The sequence below is a fragment of the Saccopteryx bilineata genome, chromosome X, assembly GCF_036850765.1.
Source record: "Saccopteryx bilineata isolate mSacBil1 chromosome X, mSacBil1_pri_phased_curated, whole genome shotgun sequence".
NCBI classification, from domain to species: domain Eukaryota; kingdom Metazoa; phylum Chordata; class Mammalia; order Chiroptera; family Emballonuridae; genus Saccopteryx; species Saccopteryx bilineata.
In genome coordinates, this window is record NC_089502.1 from 43,936,707 (window position 1) to 43,955,870 (window position 19,164).

Below are 19,164 nucleotides of genomic sequence, written 5' to 3' on the forward strand. Positions count from 1 at the left end.
ATGAACATAGGGATGCATGTGTCTTTGTATACTAGTGTTCTCAAGTTTTTTGGGTAGATACCCAGTAAAGAGATTGCTGCATCATATAATAATTATATTCTTAATTTTTTGAGATACCACCATACTGACTTCCATAATGGCTGTACCAGTTTACATTCCTACCAGCAGTGAATGAAGGTTCTTTTTCTCCACAGCCTCTCCAGTTCTTGTTATTACCTGTCTTGTTGATAACAGCCAATCTAACAGGTGTGAGGTGATATACCTCATTGTAGTCTTGATTTGCATTTCACTAATAGGTAGCAAAGCTGAGCATCTTTTTATATATCTGTTGGCCATTTGTATGTGTTCTTGGGAGAAGTGTCTGTTCAGGTCCTCTTCCCATTTTTTTAATTGGATTGCTTGCTTGTTTGTTGCTGATCTTTGTGAGTTCTTTATATATTTTAGATATTAACCCCTTATCAGAGCTGTGGTTTGTAAATATCATCTCCCATTGGTTGGCTTCCCTTTTGTTTTATTGTTGGTTTCTTTTTCCCTGCAGAAGATTTTTAGTTTAATATAATTCCATTCATTTATTTTTTGCCTTTACTTCCCTTGCCTTTGGGGTTAAAATTTGACAAAGGCCAAGGTCCATAAGATTAGCACCTCTGTCTTCTTCTATGTACTTTATTGTTTCAGATCTTATATTTAGGGTCTTTGACCCATTTTGAAATAATTTTTGTCCAGGGAGACAAACTGTAGTCAAGTTTCATTTTTTTGCATGTGGCTTTTCACTTTTCCCAGCACCATTTATTGAAGAGGCTTTCTTTTCTCCAACGTGTGTTTTTGGCTCCTTTGTCAAAGATTATTTGTCCATATATATGTGGTTTTATTTCTGGGCTCTCCATTCTGTTCCATAAATTCCACAGATTTTTAAAACGAAATCACAGCTATTTGTGGTCATATTAATAATAGGGAAAAGGGAGAGCAAAGTGTTAACTGGTCATCCAAAACTCTCATTGTAGATTTTCCTTCCAACAGTTTTCTCCTCCACGTGTACATTAATTTTCTAGTGAATCATTCATTCAATAAATATTTATTGAGTACTCACTGTGGGCAAGGCCACCATTGTAGGTAAAAAAAAATTACTCTTCTAGTAAGGGAGATGAAATATGTACAGAAGGTTTATGCTTTATACAACAACAAAATAAAAGTGATGAATCAGTAGAGATATATACAACGAGTGCTATGGGCAGTTCAGAGGAGAGAGGGATGACTTCCAGCTTACCAGGAAGAAGAGGGTTTGGAAAAGCCTTGTAGACATGACATTTGAGCTGAGATTTGAAGGATTGGGACATGTGGATATGGGTGTGGGGAGGGGAGAGCATTCCAGGGGAAAGTAACAACTGCATGAACAAAGGCATGAAGAATACTGAGTAGTTGAATTTAATTAGAGCATGAAGTTCACAAGTAGACAAAACTCTAGGTCCTTAGAGAGCTTACAAAGAGCTTTCACAAATATATTTTTAATTTACCCTTTGAAGTAAATATTATTATTATTATTAGTATTATTATTACTACTACTACTACTACTACTCTCATCCCACAGATAAGGATGCTGAGGCTCAGAGTTTTTAATTGACTTTTCCAAGGTTCCATATCTAGTAAGTGGCAGATCCAGGATTCAAACACAGGTCTTTTTTATGACAAGTACCAAGTAGAGAATGAGGTTATAAAGGCCCACTGAGACCAGGATGTGACAGGGAGGCTTGGATATTTGGCCTTTTAGTCCTAAATTTTCTGAGTCGGGAATGTCATCATCAGAGCTGTGCTTCAGGAAAATTTATCTTGCATCAGTGTATTAGATGGATTGGAGAAGAGAGCGACATGGCTTTAAAAGACTGGTAAGGAGATGATCACAATTATTCAGATGAGAGGGAATAAACTCTGTAAACTAAGAAAATGACAATGGGAATAGAAATAGCAAGATGTGAGAAAGCCTAGGGATGTATAGTGTCAGAGAGAGAGGGATAAATTAGGCTGTTGGATTTCAAACTTGTGGTCATTTGAATGCTAACACTATGGGTGGGTATGTGTGTGTGTGTGTGTGTGTGTGTGTAAAGAGGGTTGGGCAAAAGTCGATTTACAGTTCATATGGAAAATAATACAATAATGAATAAATAATAATACAAGAATAAACTCTGTGTTTCACATATTCACAACTGTAAACCTACTTTTGCCCCACCGTGTGTGTGTGTGTGTGTGTGTGTGTGTGTGTGGAACAGAAGAAGGATAGTTTGTGTCAGGAGATGATGACCTAATTTTATTATTGATTTTATTTTATTTTTTTCATTTTTCCGAAGCTGGAAAAGGGGAGGCAGTCAGACAGACTCCCTCATGCGCCCGACCGGGATCCACCTGGCATGCCCATCAGGGGGCGATATTCTGCCCCTCTGGGGCGTCGCTCTGCTGCATCCAGAGCCATTCTAGCGCCTGAGGCAGAGGCCACAGAGCCATCCCCAGCGCCCGGGCCATCTCAGCTCCAATGGAGCCTTGGCTGCGGGAGGGGAAGAAAGAGAGACAGAGAGGTAGGAGAAGGGGAGGGGTGGAGAAGCAGATGGGTGCTTCTCCTGTGTGCCCTGGCTGGGAATCGAACCCGGGACTCCCGCATGCCAGGCCGACGCTCCACCGCTGAGCCAACCGGCCAGGGCCGATGACCTAATTTTAAACAATATGTTTGGATACTTGCAGGATGTCTGTAGGACAGCAGCTTGGCCCTGTTGAACTTGCAGGAATCCACATAGGCCATCCTTCTGGGACAGGAGCAGATGGGAGACTTGTGAAGTGCTACCTCAAAGCCATCTCCCCAGAGGGATAAATGGTGATGGAAGGAGATTTGATTTGTCATGATACAATACAATATACAGTTGATATATTATCGAACTATAAACTTAAGATTATATAATTTTATTAACCAATGTCACCCCAGTAAATTCAATTAAAAATCCAGAAAGGCCATCTCCCCGCTCTCCAACCTGTCTCTCCAGGTAGGCTGTCATGGGACAATTTCTCATTGCCCTCAGGGTTCTGATGAGGAATGAGGCTTCAGATACAATACTTTTTTAGAAGATCAGGTATTGGATGGACAAGATTAAGGAATAAGATAGCTTGCCTGCAATCTGGTTTTTCATGCTCTCTAGACTAAGTGATGGATCAGGAGAGGTAGGTATAGGGTCCTCCCACTAAGGGTTAGGATGAGGCAGGTTAGATATGACTCCTTGGGATCCCATAGAACATGAGATTGTGTGGGTCAGGTCAGGGGAGAAGGACATCTCAAGATCTGCTAGTGCAGCTCTTGCGTAAGTAGAGGGTGAGGGGAGAAGAATAGGAATTTTCTCATTGTCTTTCCTGTTCATAAGGCTGGGTGGGTTAGGTCACAGGAGAATATAGATATAGACTCCCTGGGATCTGGCAGCATCCATTTTTGGAAGGTCAAGTGGCAAGAGGTAGGATTGAAATCAGCTGCCATATTGGTGCTTTATTATAAATTCATTTGTTGAGTCTGATCTTATTATTGTTATCATTTCATTTGTTGAGGCCAAGTGAAAGGCCACTTAAAACTGAAAGCAAATGCAAAGCTAATCTTACTGGTGTGGGTGCCTCGCTGATCTCTTCCCTGCTGCTCCAGCTGACCCAAGCCTCTTGCATGCCCCCTCCCCCCTCTACTCCACCAGCTTCCAGCCAAGGAGATAAAATATCTAGCTGCTCCTGGCAGCTACCTTGTAACTCCTGAAGTGCCTGTATTGGAAATCCTTTGATGTGTTCCTGTAAAGAAGCACGTGGTAAAGTTTGGGCAAATTTTGCAGTAAAGAGGAAAAAAGTAAAAGTGATTTTATGAGAGACCTTTGAGCGGATTCATTGAATGTACTGTTATATGAACACAGAATAAGAACTGATGTGTGTTGCATGTTTGAATTGCGAATGTTCATAAAGTGTTAGAAAAATTTTCTCTGTGTGCAAAGTTTTCAAAGTAGACATGATGTCCTGTTGTTGGTTGACAAGTTAAAGGTGTCATTCTTAATGACCCTGGCTTCCTGCCAGCAGGAATGACTGATAGATCCTAAAACAATTCAAGGCCTACTTCCCAAGTGGTTTCTTGAAACAGTAGAGGCAGCTTCAAAATGCTGAATTTTTCTGTCAGTTAAAGAAAAAAACGGTGCTGCCTCATATACAAAGTAAAACATGTATTTCTGATAAAACCGCTCTTGCATGTCAAACTTACAATTCTTGCCAAAGTTGGCTCACTTGATCTGCAGCATAGCACAGGGTTTTAGACCTACCTAGTCCTTACAGATTGAGTCCATCAGAGCTCTTAACTCCCTTCCAGGACTATTGGTGATGCCTTGTGGCTGTTACACATTTTTTCAGGTTATAATCAGTGACAGTTTTATCACTGATTCTGGCAACATCATTGTCGCCCTTGAAATTATTCTGTGTCTTGTTTTAGTTGATGGACATTCCACATATCCAAGTGGCTATAACAGATACTGTTAATTGTCTTGTAAAAATTGATATTTTGAATATGTATAATAGTTCTGTTACTTGCAAAAGATGTTCCTACTGGAGAAATGCCACAGTTTGAACAGTGGTAATGGGATCAGTATACAACCAGCCCCCCATTGGATCTCTCAGCCCAGCCATGTGGTATCAGTAAAGCAGTGTGGAATGCCACGGAACAGGAAAAAGGTAGAAGAAAAGGTCTCGGTCTTGATTAGAGAGCCAGTAGAGACAGGAGTGCTCAAAAACCTACCCAACAGACTGTACAGACTGCTCTCCCACTTGGGCCATTGAGTCCTAACGAGACAGTGGCACCACATGTGTCAGTGACTGACAATTGTGCAAAGTGGCATCTGTGGCAAAAAGAAGTGGCCACTAGACAAAGGTACCCCTGGCATTGTGGACATGGTGCATATGTTAGCATATAACTATATTTGATATCTTTGGAGTTTTAAATAACCTATTCTAAAGACCCATCTCAGGAGGAATTGTGAAACTTTTTCTTTCTTTTTTTTTTTTATGAAGCCGGAAACGGGGAGAGACAGATAGACTCCCGCATGCGCCCGACCGGGATCCACTGGGCATGCCCACCAGGGGGCGACTCTCTGCCCATCAGGGGGCGATGCTCTGCCCCTCCGGGGCGTCGCTCTGTTGCGACCAGAGCCACTCTAGCACCTGGGGCAGAGGCCAAAGAGCCATCCCCAGCGCCCGGGCCATCTTTGCTCCAATGGAGCCTCGGCTGCGGGAGGGGAAGAGAGAGACAGAGAGGAAGGAGGGGGAGGGGTGGAGAAACAGATGCACGCTTCTCCTGTGTGCCCTGGCCGGGAATTGAACCTGGGACTTCTGCACGCCAGGCTGACGCTCTACCACTGAGCCAAACAGCCAGGGCCATGAAACTTCTTCTATATACTTTTTCTACTTTAATTCTGTGTTCTCCATTTAATGAGGGTTGGACAGTGTTGCCTTTAAGACTATTAGAATATCCCAGCAGAATCAGTCTTTCTCTCTAAGCAAGCTTGCTACCGTCACTGGGATCTAGGCAGGCAATGAAATGTTTTCATTTTAACCTCTAACTCTTTCAATGCTTCTTAGGCTGTAAGCAAGGATGGTGATAATAATATCTGTGTTCTTTAACAGAGGAGGTGATATAAAAAAGTAGAAAATAAATTTTTCACAAGTAAATTGTAATGTGTGTAATATGCCTCTATTTGTACCAAAACTGGGATTTAGCTCTTCTCCATAGCCCCCTTTTATGGTGGAGTTCATGAGTAGTAAAGTGGCTTAAAGACAAGAAATAATAAGATGAAAACAGACCAAAATGCTTTGTACTTAGGAAGAGTTCTTTTTTCCCACGGAACCTGAAGATTGAAGGGAGAAAAGCAGATTGCTGATCAGACATTAGATGAAATAAAAATCAGCCTATAACCCCATCTGCCTTCATATCTGTTGTTCCCTATAACCTAGTATGTGCACTACCATTAATGTTTCCTGCTTACCTTCTGGGACATCCACATGAAGGGAATAAAGGATATTATCTATGTCTTAGGGGGCACTGAACTAGAGATTTTAATAAAATATTAGAAAAAGAGATCTAATATCACAGATTTCTACCTTTTGCAGATAACGCTGTAGATCCAGATGTATCCGCCAGGACGGTCTTTATAGATGTTGAGGAGGTCAAGAATAAATCTTGTTTGACCTTTACTGATGATGGATGTGGAATGACACCTCATAAATTACACCGAATGCTCAGGTAAAAATGTCTTCATTTTTTGTCTCTTGTCTTGAATTCGTGAACTCTAGTTAAGGTGTATTGATTTTCTTTAATATTTTGCTTTCCCTTTATTCATTCAACAAACCCTTATTGAGCATCTATTATGTGCTAGGGCACTGGTTATGAAATAGGCAGTGTTTTTGCCCTCACAGAATGTACAGTCTGGCTGGCAATTCAGACTATTTAGGCGATAATCATAATAAAAATTAAGTATAACGATAGGAAATTATAACTCAGTCTGATCCAGGAGGTCAGCAAAAGTGTTGCAGAGGAAGTGATATTTAAGCTGAGATGTAAGGGTGAATAATGGAATTGAACAAGGTAAAGGAACAGGGGACCAGGCATGACAATTCAGGCAAAGAGAAGAACAAGCGTAAAGACCATCACTGGACTGAGACCTCCAAATTATATTAACCTATATTCACTCTTAAGTGGGAAGTATTGGAATGGAAATGATCTTTGGATTAAAAATATGAATACCTGGGTAAAATCAAGACCCATAAAAGATAAATAGAAGGTGTTTATATACATAATCTTTAAAGTTTTACATAGGACTCTCGGGTCATCTAATGTGTGAAGCATAAGTAACAATGAAGGGATCCTATGGAGGAGGGAAAGGGCCTCAAACTGCAGATACAGAAAACATTCCTCTAGTTGTAGTTTTCTTTGAGGGTATTCTAATTCTGTAACCCTGTTTATAGAGAAATCCCTTTGATCCATCAGAGAAAAGAAATGAAATTTAGACAAAAGCCCATTATAAAAGTGGTTATGTTTTACCACTCAGCAGTCTGTGTACCTGTGTCACAAACCCACATAATTAGAAGAATATTTGGGGACAGCGTTTAGAAGTGAGATAAGAATATGGCCAGTATGTTAATGAAGTTATAGAGCTGGCCCTATTTTTCAACTTACAGCATCACTTTTATCTCAAGTGAATTTTTATATTAAGATATATGCAATTTTATATGGAGTGGAACCCAAATATATGTTTAATTCTGTACTAGTTTTTTTTTCCCCCTTAATCACTTATCTTCTTACTGACTCCTTCATGCCACACCTAATCCCAGTGACATGGGTATCAAATAGTGGGCTCAGCAGATATTGTGACTGCTTCCCATTTTGTCTGTGGAACTACATCTGTGAGAGCTGGTGCTTATAGTTGTAAGGCAGGAGGAAGAAAGAGGATGGTTTCAAATTAATTCAAACAATTTTTGTTCCCGATTCATTCAACACATTTTATTGATCACCATGTGAAAGTCACTGGAGATAAAGAGGTGAATCAGACAGACGTGATCCTTTCTCTCAAGGGGCTGAGAGTTTAGTGAGAAATATATAATATAAAAGGATTGACTAGTGGTGGATACAACTAAATAGGCTATCCCACCGAGTGGTAACTGCTGTGAAGGAAGAGTACAGTTCCAGGCGAGCATGTAATGGAGTGATCTGCCCTAATCTATTGAATCCAAAAAGGCTACCCTGAAGAAATTACATTTGAGTTGAAATATGAAGGACGTGTGTTGTTCATTTAAAATTTCATTTTTTTTTCTCCGAGGAATAAAATAGCTAAACAGACAGAAACCTCTTTAGCCATAGAATTCTTTGGCGTTACCATGCCAAATATGTTTCCCACTAATGGGATCTGGGAAAATTGTTTCTCATATTAAAAAAATTAATTTTAGAGAATTTTTAATGAGTCCTAGATTATGCATGGTATATATGCTGGATTTTATTTCTGATTGTATCTTTTTTATTTAGAATTTATATTTAATGGGGTGACATTGATCAATAAGAGTACATAGGTTTCAGGTGAACAGTACCATAGCATTTGAACTGTTGATTGTGTCTTAAAACAAAGTTGAATCTGTTATTTAGAAGACATCATTTAATCGAATCCTAACTTTTAACCGCTAGCAGAGTTGAGCAGCGGAAGCGTGCTGGGCCCATAATCCAATCCTAACTTTTAACCATTTATCACAATTTCTTTTTTAAATAATTGAACTTTAGAGGTAGCTTTGAAAATTATTAAGTATATTAATTTTTCCTTTGTTGGTTTGGGGGCATATTACTTTTATATTTGGAAAAATAATAGAGGTAGTTATGCAGGATTATTAAGCCTACAGAAATCCTATTTGATCTATAGTATTTCTTATAATCCTATCCACACTTTCCAGCTCTTTATGCTAATCTTCCTATTTTCGGGCTAATAAAATACTTATGTAATTGAAGCAACAACTTCTCCCATCAATACAGAATCCCATGAACATCAAATTAAAAAGGAAAAGTATCCTTAAATTTCTTTAAGGTCCACAGTTAATTCTCTTTCGTTTCTGTGGTTAGTATGTGAACTGGCTAGTCTATATATTCAGCTGCCTTGTTCAGCAAGGTGGAAACCTTTTTTCAGAGGTCAAGGATTGAAAGCAGCCACAGATCCATAGATAGAAGGCATCTGCTACCTCTGCTCAGTACATTTCCTAGTAAGTCCTTTCTGAAACAACTACCAGAGAATAGCGGTGTGCTTAGCAGTCTCTCGTTTTTTATACTGCATATTATATCACCAGTATATCTAGGAAACAGCAGTTCCCCCACCTTGTATGTCCATGAATTTGTTAAGGTTTGTTTCATTGGTCAGAGTCCCACTTTAAATTTACCTCTCTAGATTTTAGAATCTTGATATTTTAATAAAGTCAAGAACAAGCTGCTGTCTTCCTGGTTTACTGTTACCTCTTAGACAAGAAGATAGAACAGGACTTAGTAAAGAGAAACCACTTCCTAAGCCAAGCCACCTCTGGGAAAAATGAAGGAGCTATAACGAACTGTATAAAGCAATTCCATTATTTCTGGGAAGGCTTTTATGTTAGGTAGTTATTTGATTAGTATCTGGCATCCATTCTACAATTTCCAGTTAAATAGAATACCTAGCATGGAACTAGAAAGTGGAATAAAAGAACACACAGGAAGAAGCAAGTGTAACAAAACGCTACCCAAAGCTTCCAAGTTCTGTCTTCTCATTATTCTTAGCCTTTTTCATTTCTGGTCTGGCTTTGCTCTGCTACTTATTTCTCAACCTTGTATAATCATTTGGTCTTCTCAAACTAAGTAACACAATCAGGGTTTATGCTCACAAAGGAGAAAAGAGAAGAGATGGCAGAAAAGGCAGGAATGGCTAGGAACTTCAGAGAGTAATATAGTCTCTCGATTTTCACCACTTTGCCTGGGCCACGTAATTGAAGCTTTTGTAACATTAGAGAAACTTTAAGTTCAGATAACTGTGTAGATTCATTTCAAGTGAGAGGCTACTGTTTATGAAGAGCCCTGAGTTTTAGATATGATATTAGACCTGAAGTAGAGCTAGAGGACAGCACATGCCAATTCTCAGAGTGACTTCCAGAGTTAGTTTAAAATTCAAGTTTAAATACTACTTTATTATATATTGTGCATACAGTACATAATTTAATCCTTGGAATGACCACATCTTTTCTAGTCAGTTTTTTCAAAAGAGGAATTGGACAGCCTGAAACTTAGCAACTTCTGTAAGTTTAATTCCTAGAATACTAAGGCCCTCAGACAGCAGAAATAGAACACTCCTTTGGGATTTTCAAAGGAAGTACTATCCTAGAAACTTCTTTTCTCTGTCATTAGATTTATTTGTAGGATGCACAAAACTCTTGCAAATTATCTACTCTAGAAGGACTTAATGGTGTTATTGTATAACACTTTGAAATAGTAAATTGAAAGGTGGTACTTCTCAGGGAATAAACACAAACCACGGCCTTTAAGAAGTGGAAACCAGGCAACTCAACCCTGTACAAAAGTGTAAGAGCCAAGGCCATGTTGCTCCGACATGGCACGTAGAGTGTCTATTTTATTGATGTTGGAGAGGAGTCTAATCTGTATTATATGAAACCTTTCTTTAGACTGTAAATCACAAGAGCAAGAATCGTGCCTCTTTTATTGACAGGTTTGTGTTCAGTATTTAGCACAAAGCATGGCACATAGTAGCTACTTACTAAGTATTCATATTTATTGAATGAATAGCAGTGTACAACATTGTAAATTTAGTCAGTCTGAAGAGAAACACTCCTTAAAATTAGTTTTATTTGTGGTGAGGGAAGATTAATCATTTTCTAGATTTCATATCTTCAGTTTTCTTGGTTCTATTATTTTGTTGCATGTTTGAGTAGAGAATCTATGAAAGGGAAAGGATCTGGTTCCCAGAGTAAGCTGATCATAAAAAGCTCGAGATTGTTGAAGTGACTCAGTGAAATACCCTTAATAGAACAAGAAAGACTTTATACTGCAGCTGTTTGCTTGATATTCAGAGACAGAACTACCTATTTTTATCCACTGGCCACATTCCAATGAACTGTCCCAGCATATGGAACAGAGGGTAAGAATTGGAAGTATTATCTTTTGAATGAATAGTTGAAATTGTTAAGATATATAAACTCTGACTGTCAGAGGTTTCTAGAAGGTGAAATAACCAGGTTAGCAGATACCTAGTCTGGTCCTTCTGACCAATGCTGCTATCTGGTACTTTTGTTACCCTCTATACAGTGTACTCTGAGATAACCACTCTTTTTACCCTACCCTAACCTTACTATTAGCAATGAGAGCCATTTTCTCTAAAAAAAGAAAACTACCTATGGCCTTCTCCAGCTATCTTTGTTAGTGAAGAGAGGCCTCCGTTCCATTTTTAAAGTGTGACTAATTTTCTGGAAGTGTTTATGTATACACAAACCACACAGGAAAATCAGTCCCATTACCCCATAGTAATTTTCTATGTTTTTAACTATAGTTTTGCCCAGAAATATCTAAAGAAAATAAAAATGACTTTTTACAAGTGTTATTCATTGCCTGTCACCTATCTTAGGATGCTTTTTACCTCTCTGGTTTCTTTTTTCCTGATTCCTTTTTTCTTGTATAATTACAGCTTTGGCTTTACAGATAAAGTAATAAAGAAGAGCCAATGTCCCATCGGGGTCTTTGGTAATGGTTTCAAGTCAGGCTCCATGCGGCTAGGAAAGGACGCTCTTGTCTTCACCAAGAATGGGGGTACCCTCACTGTTGGACTCCTATCACAGACCTACCTGGAATGTGTACAGGCCCAGGCAGTTATTGTACCAATTGTTCCATTCAACCAGCAAAACAATATCCTTTCTGGAAATGGAGAATTTTGGTTAAAAATTAGTCTACTTTGGTATTTTAATGGAAGCCTATTTCTTGAAGTCAAATCTAGCTATCAATTCAACTGTCTTAAATTTAACTTGAATTTTTTTCTAGTAAATGTTTTAAAAGAATGATTGGACCCTTGACAGAAGCTGAGAAATGTTTTTGTTGTATGGAAAATTTCATTTTTATGTGATTTGATCTCTATCTCCCCCCCCACCACTCCCTCATTATTTTTCCCCTAAGGGTAGCTAAATTTGTATCATACTTTTAGAAACATTCTATTCATCAGCTTATCTGATGGCAGAAACTTATTTCCCCATTCCTGGACAAGCTATTATTTCTGGTAGATACCAGGTCATCTTGACCCAACCAGTGTAGCAGTAAAGTTTGAACTCATTGCTTCCAAAGAGTCTAAAAATTTAGCCTTTGATCTATTTCCTAAATATAAGACTGTTTATTTACATTATATTTGAAGCTATATTCTGCAGGGATAACTGATTTTGATGTTTGTCTCTACAGCCTTTCTTCATTTTGTCTTTCTTCTCTTCTGCAGCATGCCCATGCTTTTTGTCTCTATTCCTATATCGTGTCTAAACATGCAATTCAAAAGGCATATCTTCCTAACTGATAGCATCATCTTAAAAATGTTGTTTTTTTTCTTTGACTATATTTGGTTTTACAAAAAATGATCATTACTGAAGATTCCTTGCCCAGCCTAGAAGCCATCTTGAACTACTCAATTTTCAACAGTGAAAATGACCTGCTGTCTCAGTTTGATGCCATCCCGGGCAAAAAAGGCACCCGTGTTCTCATTTGGAACATCCGCAGGTATAGTATTCCAAGGGTGAGAGATTGTAATAAGCAAGGGTAGTATGATGAAGTACATTTTAATAAATCTCTAGAGAAGCAGAGTAGATAAATTTTAATAGATATTTGTATCTTATTGCATACATTTTTTAACTTTCTCACAACCACAGGTTTGTTTGAGATAGTGGTTCTTATTAGTAAAATGTGAAGTCTGGATAAAGTAGAGATATGCATATCCTGAGGTTATTGCCATAAATAATCAGGACGGTTCAATATTAGTTTAAAATCTTTATAATCCATTATAAATATCTATTTTATATTGGTGGACACTGTTTGGAGATAGATAAATGGTAGTTATTTAACTAACTTGACAATTAAAATAAAGTATGTAAAAGAGACATTAACAAGCATTTCCCTTAAGATTGGTAACAAGACAGGGATATCTGCTTTCAGCGCTCTTATTTAACACAATACTGGAAGTCCTAGCCACAGCAATCAGACAAGAAGAAGAAATAAAAGGTGTACAGATTGGAAAGGAAGAAGTAAAACGATCATTATTTGCAGATGACATGATACTGTATATAAAGAACCCTAAATATTCCATGAAAAAAACTACTAGAACTGATGAATTCAGTAAAGTAGCTGAATACAAAATAAACATCCTAAATCAGTTGCATCTTTTTACATCAATAATGAACTATGAGAAAGGAAAACTAAGAAAAGAATCCCATTCACAGTTGCTTAAAAAAATAGCTAGACATAAATTTAACTGAGGATATAAAAGACTTATACTCAGAAAATTATAAGACACTGAAGAAACTGAAGAAGATATAAATAAGTGGAAGCATATACTATATTAATGAATAGAAAGGACTAACATCATTAAAATATCCATACTACCCAAAGCAGTCTATAGATTCAACACAATTCATATCAAGATACAATGGTGTATTTCACAGAACTAGAGCAAATATTTCAAAAATTTATATAGAACCAGAAAAGACCCCAAATAGCCACAGCAAGCTTGAGAAATGAGAGCAAGGAGGAATCATGCTACCTGATATCAAACTATACTCAAGGCTATAGTAACCAAAACAGCACAGTACTGGCATAAAAACAGACATATAGATCAATGGAACAGAATAGAGAGCCCAGAAATAAACCCATATCTTTTTTTAAAGATTTTATTTATTGATTTTAGAGAGAGAGAAGAAGAGAAGAGGGAGGAGCAGGAAGCATCAACATGTAGTAGTTGCTTCTCATTTGTGCCTTAACTGGGCAAGTCCAGGGTTTCAAACCAGTGACCTCATCATTCCAGGTCAACACTTTATCCACTGTACTACCACAGGTCAGGCTAAACCCATGTTTTTTATAATCAATTGATATTTGACAGAGGAAGCAAAAATATACAATGGGATGAAGATAGTTTATTCAATAAATGGTGTTGGGAAATTGGACAAATATGTGTAAAGAATGAAATTAGACCACTTTTTTACACAATACACAATAATAAACTCAAAATGAATAAACGACTTAAATGTTAGACTCAAAACCATAAAATCTTAGAAGAAAACATAAGCAGTAAACTCTTGGACATTTCTCATGACAACATTTTTTCTAATGTATCTTATAAGGCAAGGGAGAAATAAACAAATGGGACTACATCAAACTAAAAAGTTTTTCACAGCAAAGGAAGCCATCAACAAAATGAAAAGACCACTGACTGAACGGGAGAACATATTTGCCTATACATCTGATAAGGGGCTAAATCCAAAATTTATAAGGAATTTATAAATCTCAACATCAAAAAAATCTAATTAAAAAAATGGGCAAAGGACCTAAATAGACACTTTTACAAAGAGGCCAATAGATATATAAAAAGATGCTCATCAGTAATCATCAGAGAAATGCAATTTAAATCACCATGAGATATCACCTCACACCTGTCAGAATGGCTGTCTTCAATAAATCAACAAACAACAAGTGTTAGCAAGGGTGTGGAGAAAAGAGAACTCTCATGCACCATTGGTGACAATGCCTATTGGTGCAGCCACTGTGGAAAGCAGTGTGGAGTTACCTCAAAAAAATTAAAAATGGAACTGCCTTATGACCTAGTGATTCCACTCCTGGGAATGTATCCGAAGAAACCCAAAACACTTAATTTGAAAGGATATATGGACCCCTTTGTTCATTGCGGTGTTATTAACAATAGCCAAGATTTGGAAGTAGCCCAAGTGTCCCATCAGTAAATGAGTAGATAAAAAAGCTGCCGTACATTTACACAATTACACAATTGAATACAACTCAACCGTAAAAGAAAAAAAAAGAGGAAATCTTACCTTTTGCAACAGCATGGATGAACCTGCGGAGCTTTATGCTAAGTGAAATAAGCCAGTCAGGGAAAGACAAGCACCATACGATTTCCCTCATATGTGGACTGTAATGAACAAAATGAACTGACAAGCAAAATATAGACAAACTCATAGATAGAGAGCAGGCTGACAGCTGTAGGTGGGTGTTGTAGGTCTGGGAGTGGGGAGCGTGGAGGGATTGATTAAAAAAGAAAAACTGGCCTGACCAGGAGGTGGCGCAGTGGATAGACCGTCAGACTGGGATGCGGAAGGACCCAGGTTCGAGACCCCGAGGTTACCGGTTTGAGTGCAGACTCATCTGGTTTGAGCAAAGCTCACCAGCTTGAACCCAAGGTCTTACTCGGTCTGCTGAAGGCCTGTGGTCAGGGCACATATGAGAGAGCAATCAATGAACAACTAAGGTGTTGCAACACGCAATGAAAAACTAATGATTGATGCTTCTCATCTCTCTCCATTCCTGTCTGTCTGTCCCTGTCTATCCCTCTCTCTGACTCACTCTCTGTCTCTGTAAAAAAAAAAACAAAACAAAACAAAACAAAACAAAAAAACAAAAAATTCATGAGTAGGGACAACAGTGTGGTGATTGCCAGTGGAGGGGTGGGGAGAGAGCGTGGGGATACAAGGTGATGGAAGGAGACTTGACTTGGGGTGGTGACCACACAATAAAGTGTACAGATTCTGTGTTATGGAATTGTGCACCTGAAATCTGTATAATTTTGTTAATCATTGTCATCCCAATATATTCAATTCAATAAGGGGGGGGAGAAAAAAAGAGACCTTAGGGCAGGGGTACCCAAACTTTTTACACAGGGGGCCAGTTCACTGTCCCTCAGACTGTTGGAGGGCCGCCACATACAGTACTCCTCTCACTGACCACCAATGAAAGAGGTGCCCCTTCCGGAAGTGCAGTGGGGGGCCGGATAAATGGCCTCAGGGAGCCACATGTGGCCCACGGGCCGTAGTTTGGGGACGCCTGCCTTAGGGTAACAAAGCACAGCACAATCTTTAAAAATAAGGACCTCTATATATTAGTACATTAGAGTTGCTGAATTAGAAGTAGACATACCTTTGAAGCAGATAAATTTGAACTATAATGAAGTTGACTTCAGGTCATATGTTCAGAGCTAATGAAACAGTCTAGAAACCTAGCCAGATAGCTTGGTTGGAGAGCATTGTCCTGATACACGAAGGTTGTGGGTTTAATTCCTGGACAGAGCACATTCAAGAATCAACCAATGAATGCGTAAATAAATGAAACAAGAAATCAATGTTTCTCTCTCTCCCTTCCTTTCTCTCTAAAATCAATAAAGAAAAAATTTAAAAATCACCCCTGCCAGATAGTTCGGTTGGTTCTAGCATCATCTCAAAGCGTAGAGGTTGCTTGTTTGATTCCTGGTCAGGGCACACACAGGAATGGTTTGATGTTCCTGTCCTCTCCCTCTTTCCTCCTTCCTCTTTTGCTAAAATCGATCAATAAAACTTTTTAAATTAAAAAATCTAAAAATACTCTAGAATATGTCATTTATATAATCTAGTCATGTCAAATGGAATACTTTTAACAGTGTCCACTAAAGCCTAAAAACTTTTAATATAAAACAGGTGCTATTTTTATGTTTACTTTTTTTTTTTTTTTTTGCATTTTTCTGAAGCTGGAAACGGGGAGAGACAGTCAGACAGATTCCCGCATGCGCCCGACCGGGATCCACCCGGCACGCCCACCAGGGGCGATGCTCTGCCCACCAGGGGGCGATGCTCTGCCCCTCCAGGGCGTCACTCTGCCTTGACCAGAGCCACTCCAGTGCCTGGGGCAAAGGCCAAGGAGCCATCCCCAGCGCCCGGGCCATCTTTGGAGCCTTGGCTGCGGGAGGAGAAGAGAGAGACAGAAAGGAAGGAGGGGGGGTGGAGAAGCAAATGGGCGCTTCTCCTATGTGCCCTGGCCGGGAATCGAACCCGGGTCCCCCGCATGCCAGGCCAACGTTCTACCGCTGAGCCAACCGGCCAGGGCCTATTTTTATGTTTAATAGAACACAGTATCAGGTATATTTATTCTTTTTCTCCTTAAATCAAATGTTTTATCTCATTTTCATAGCTGGGTTAAATGTATATAAAAATCATGCTGGTTTGTATAGAAAATACTTTCAACTAAAAATAAAAAAAAGTAAAAGAATTTTTTCACATTTTAGTAATATAGGTCTTCCTTTGTCTTACTGGGAAAACCTCAAATATAATTTATATTATAATGGATCATTTTCCTGAGGTATTTCCAGTGACTTAAACACATTAAGCAAACTTTTTTTCTTTGTACATTGTTTCCCAGTTGTATAGTAGTACATGTTACATAAATAAAGGATTCCATGGTCATATAACTTCAGAAAAAACTGTCTTAAAGTTTACCATGCTGCTTTATTACAGGACTTAGAGCAGGGATCTCAAACTCAACTCAGCATGTGGGCCGCAGAGCGAGATCACAGCCGTTCTAGGGCCGCACTAGGTCTACAAAAGGCAACTGTTACGCAACACTTTTCTCACTGCAGTTGAAAACAAAACAAAAAAAATCAGTACAACAAGCACAATCGTACATGCAGTTTACTCAGTGTCACAAAACGACCAGAAACTGTAGTTCGCATCACAACTGCTGTTAACTAAGCTAATATCTAGCTAGGATGCTAGAGAAATGAAAAATACAAGTAGGCCCCTAGGCTTACTTAATTTTATCCAAAATATTTTGAACTTCGTGGATTAGTCTGCGGGCTGCACAGTTTGAGGCCCCTGATTTAGAGGCTTTCATATGCTAATATTATTTCAGTATGCATTGAAAATATGTAATTGAAAAAAAAAATTTCTCCAGACCTGTTTTCCTTGGATGTTGAATGATGAGGGGCAAGGACAGGGCATCTTCTCAGAGTATGTGTTAGAGTAAGGTGGGGTAGCAAGAATTAGGATTATTGTGGAAAATCCAGAATATACTATTATAGTGATATGGGCTTTATAAAAGCTACATACCATTTATGGCTGTGGGCCAGCCTTGAAGGAAAGGCTACATTTCCACCACAGCAGCTCTGAGCTCGCAAAGCCTGAAGTATGAGGGAGGTATCTATCATTAGAGTTTGAGGTGACTTTGAGGGCCAGGAATTGTTTTTCAATTTTAGTCACTCATGCAACCAACCTACCTTTCCTTTCTTCTCTCTCTCTTTCTTTCCTTTCCTTGTCTCCTATTTCTCTCTCTCTCTCTCTCTCTCTCTCTCTCTCTCTCTCTCTCTCTCTTTCTTTCATCTAAGAATATCTATCTAAGAGTATTTGGGGAGACTACTGTTTGAAAGAACAAATTTTGGAAACTATTGTTCTGATATATATGCTTTCTCCATAACCCATCAGGTACAAAACTGGGTCTTGGCTTTTTTCCCTTGAAGTTGTTAGTGATATAACCCAGGGTCTTGGAATGGACCACAGCAAAGTGACCCAGAAGGATTATGAGGAGAAGAAAAGTGCTTATGAAAGGACTAGAGTACTATTATATTTAAATGATAGTTCCATAAATGATATTCTAGAAAACTAGCAAATATATGCTCTTTCTATAATAACCTTTTTTTCTTTCTAAGAAATGAGATAAGATCCGGGGAAATCTTGGTATCTCATTAGTCTTTACACAGCTGCTGAAGTTAGAATAAGTAGGTTTTGATTAATCTATTTATTCAGTTAGGGAAAATGATGTTGAATGACCTACCGAACAAGACCCAGAAGGTTGGGATCTATATTATAAGGTCCTTCTTCGAGGATAGCTGATATCCATCTGATTTATCAGATCACATACATACACACCTGTCCCCCCTTTTCCTTCTGTACTTGCCATTACCACCTCTATGAAATATAATAGATTTGTTTAGACTGCAGATACTCTAGATATTGTGTGGTCTTCAAACTGAGTAATTTGTAGCTCAATACTGGTAGGGAAATAAATAGGTATTTGAGTTTGGGCTCATGTTGTTTCTTTTCTCTTGGGTTCCTAGTGCATTTTTGTCCTTTGGAACCAGTTTTTGTTAGATTGGTACTTGTCTCTTTTACCCAGAAATAAAGATGGAAAGTCTGAGTTGGACTTTGATACAGATCAATATGACATCCTGGTATCAGACTTTGGCACAGAAGAAAAAGAGACTGGTGGTGTTACCTCTGAACTGCCAGAAACAGAGTATTCTTTACGGGTGAGTAAGAGTGGCTTTTCTTCAACAATGAGAGGTAAGATTTCCTATAACATGAAAATATATATAACAGTATCTCACTTTAGTTTATATAAAGATGACAGCCCTTTAGCTCTGTGTTAGGATTCCTTTTCATTGTCTCCACCAAAACAGTATGGTGAATCGATTCAACAGTAATTTAGTATGATAGTTGACATAGTATAACCTGGTATGGAAACTGAGCTAAATCTTTGCCCAGAATAGACCTCCATTGCTAGCAGTGTTTTAAGGGGATGTCAGTAGAATTGGCAATATTATATAACTTTCCCTTCAC

General features: G+C 38.5%; 1 protein-coding gene across 3 annotated transcripts in view; it reads left to right on the plus strand.

The window, feature by feature from the left end:
• The window catches only part of MORC4 (MORC family CW-type zinc finger 4), a 62,497-nt gene that overhangs the window by 2,707 nt on the left and 40,626 nt on the right, over nucleotides 1-19,164 (plus strand). For all 3 annotated transcript variants that reach the window (XM_066249465.1, XM_066249464.1, XM_066249463.1), the window contains 4 exons: nucleotides 6,154-6,286; nucleotides 11,238-11,455; nucleotides 12,157-12,304; nucleotides 18,722-18,854. In XM_066249465.1, coding sequence (XP_066105562.1) covers nucleotides 6,255-6,286; nucleotides 11,238-11,455; nucleotides 12,157-12,304; nucleotides 18,722-18,854 — 531 coding nt within the window. In that variant the 5' untranslated portion in view covers nucleotides 6,154-6,254. The remainder of the gene's footprint in view (nucleotides 1-6,153; nucleotides 6,287-11,237; nucleotides 11,456-12,156; nucleotides 12,305-18,721; nucleotides 18,855-19,164) is intronic.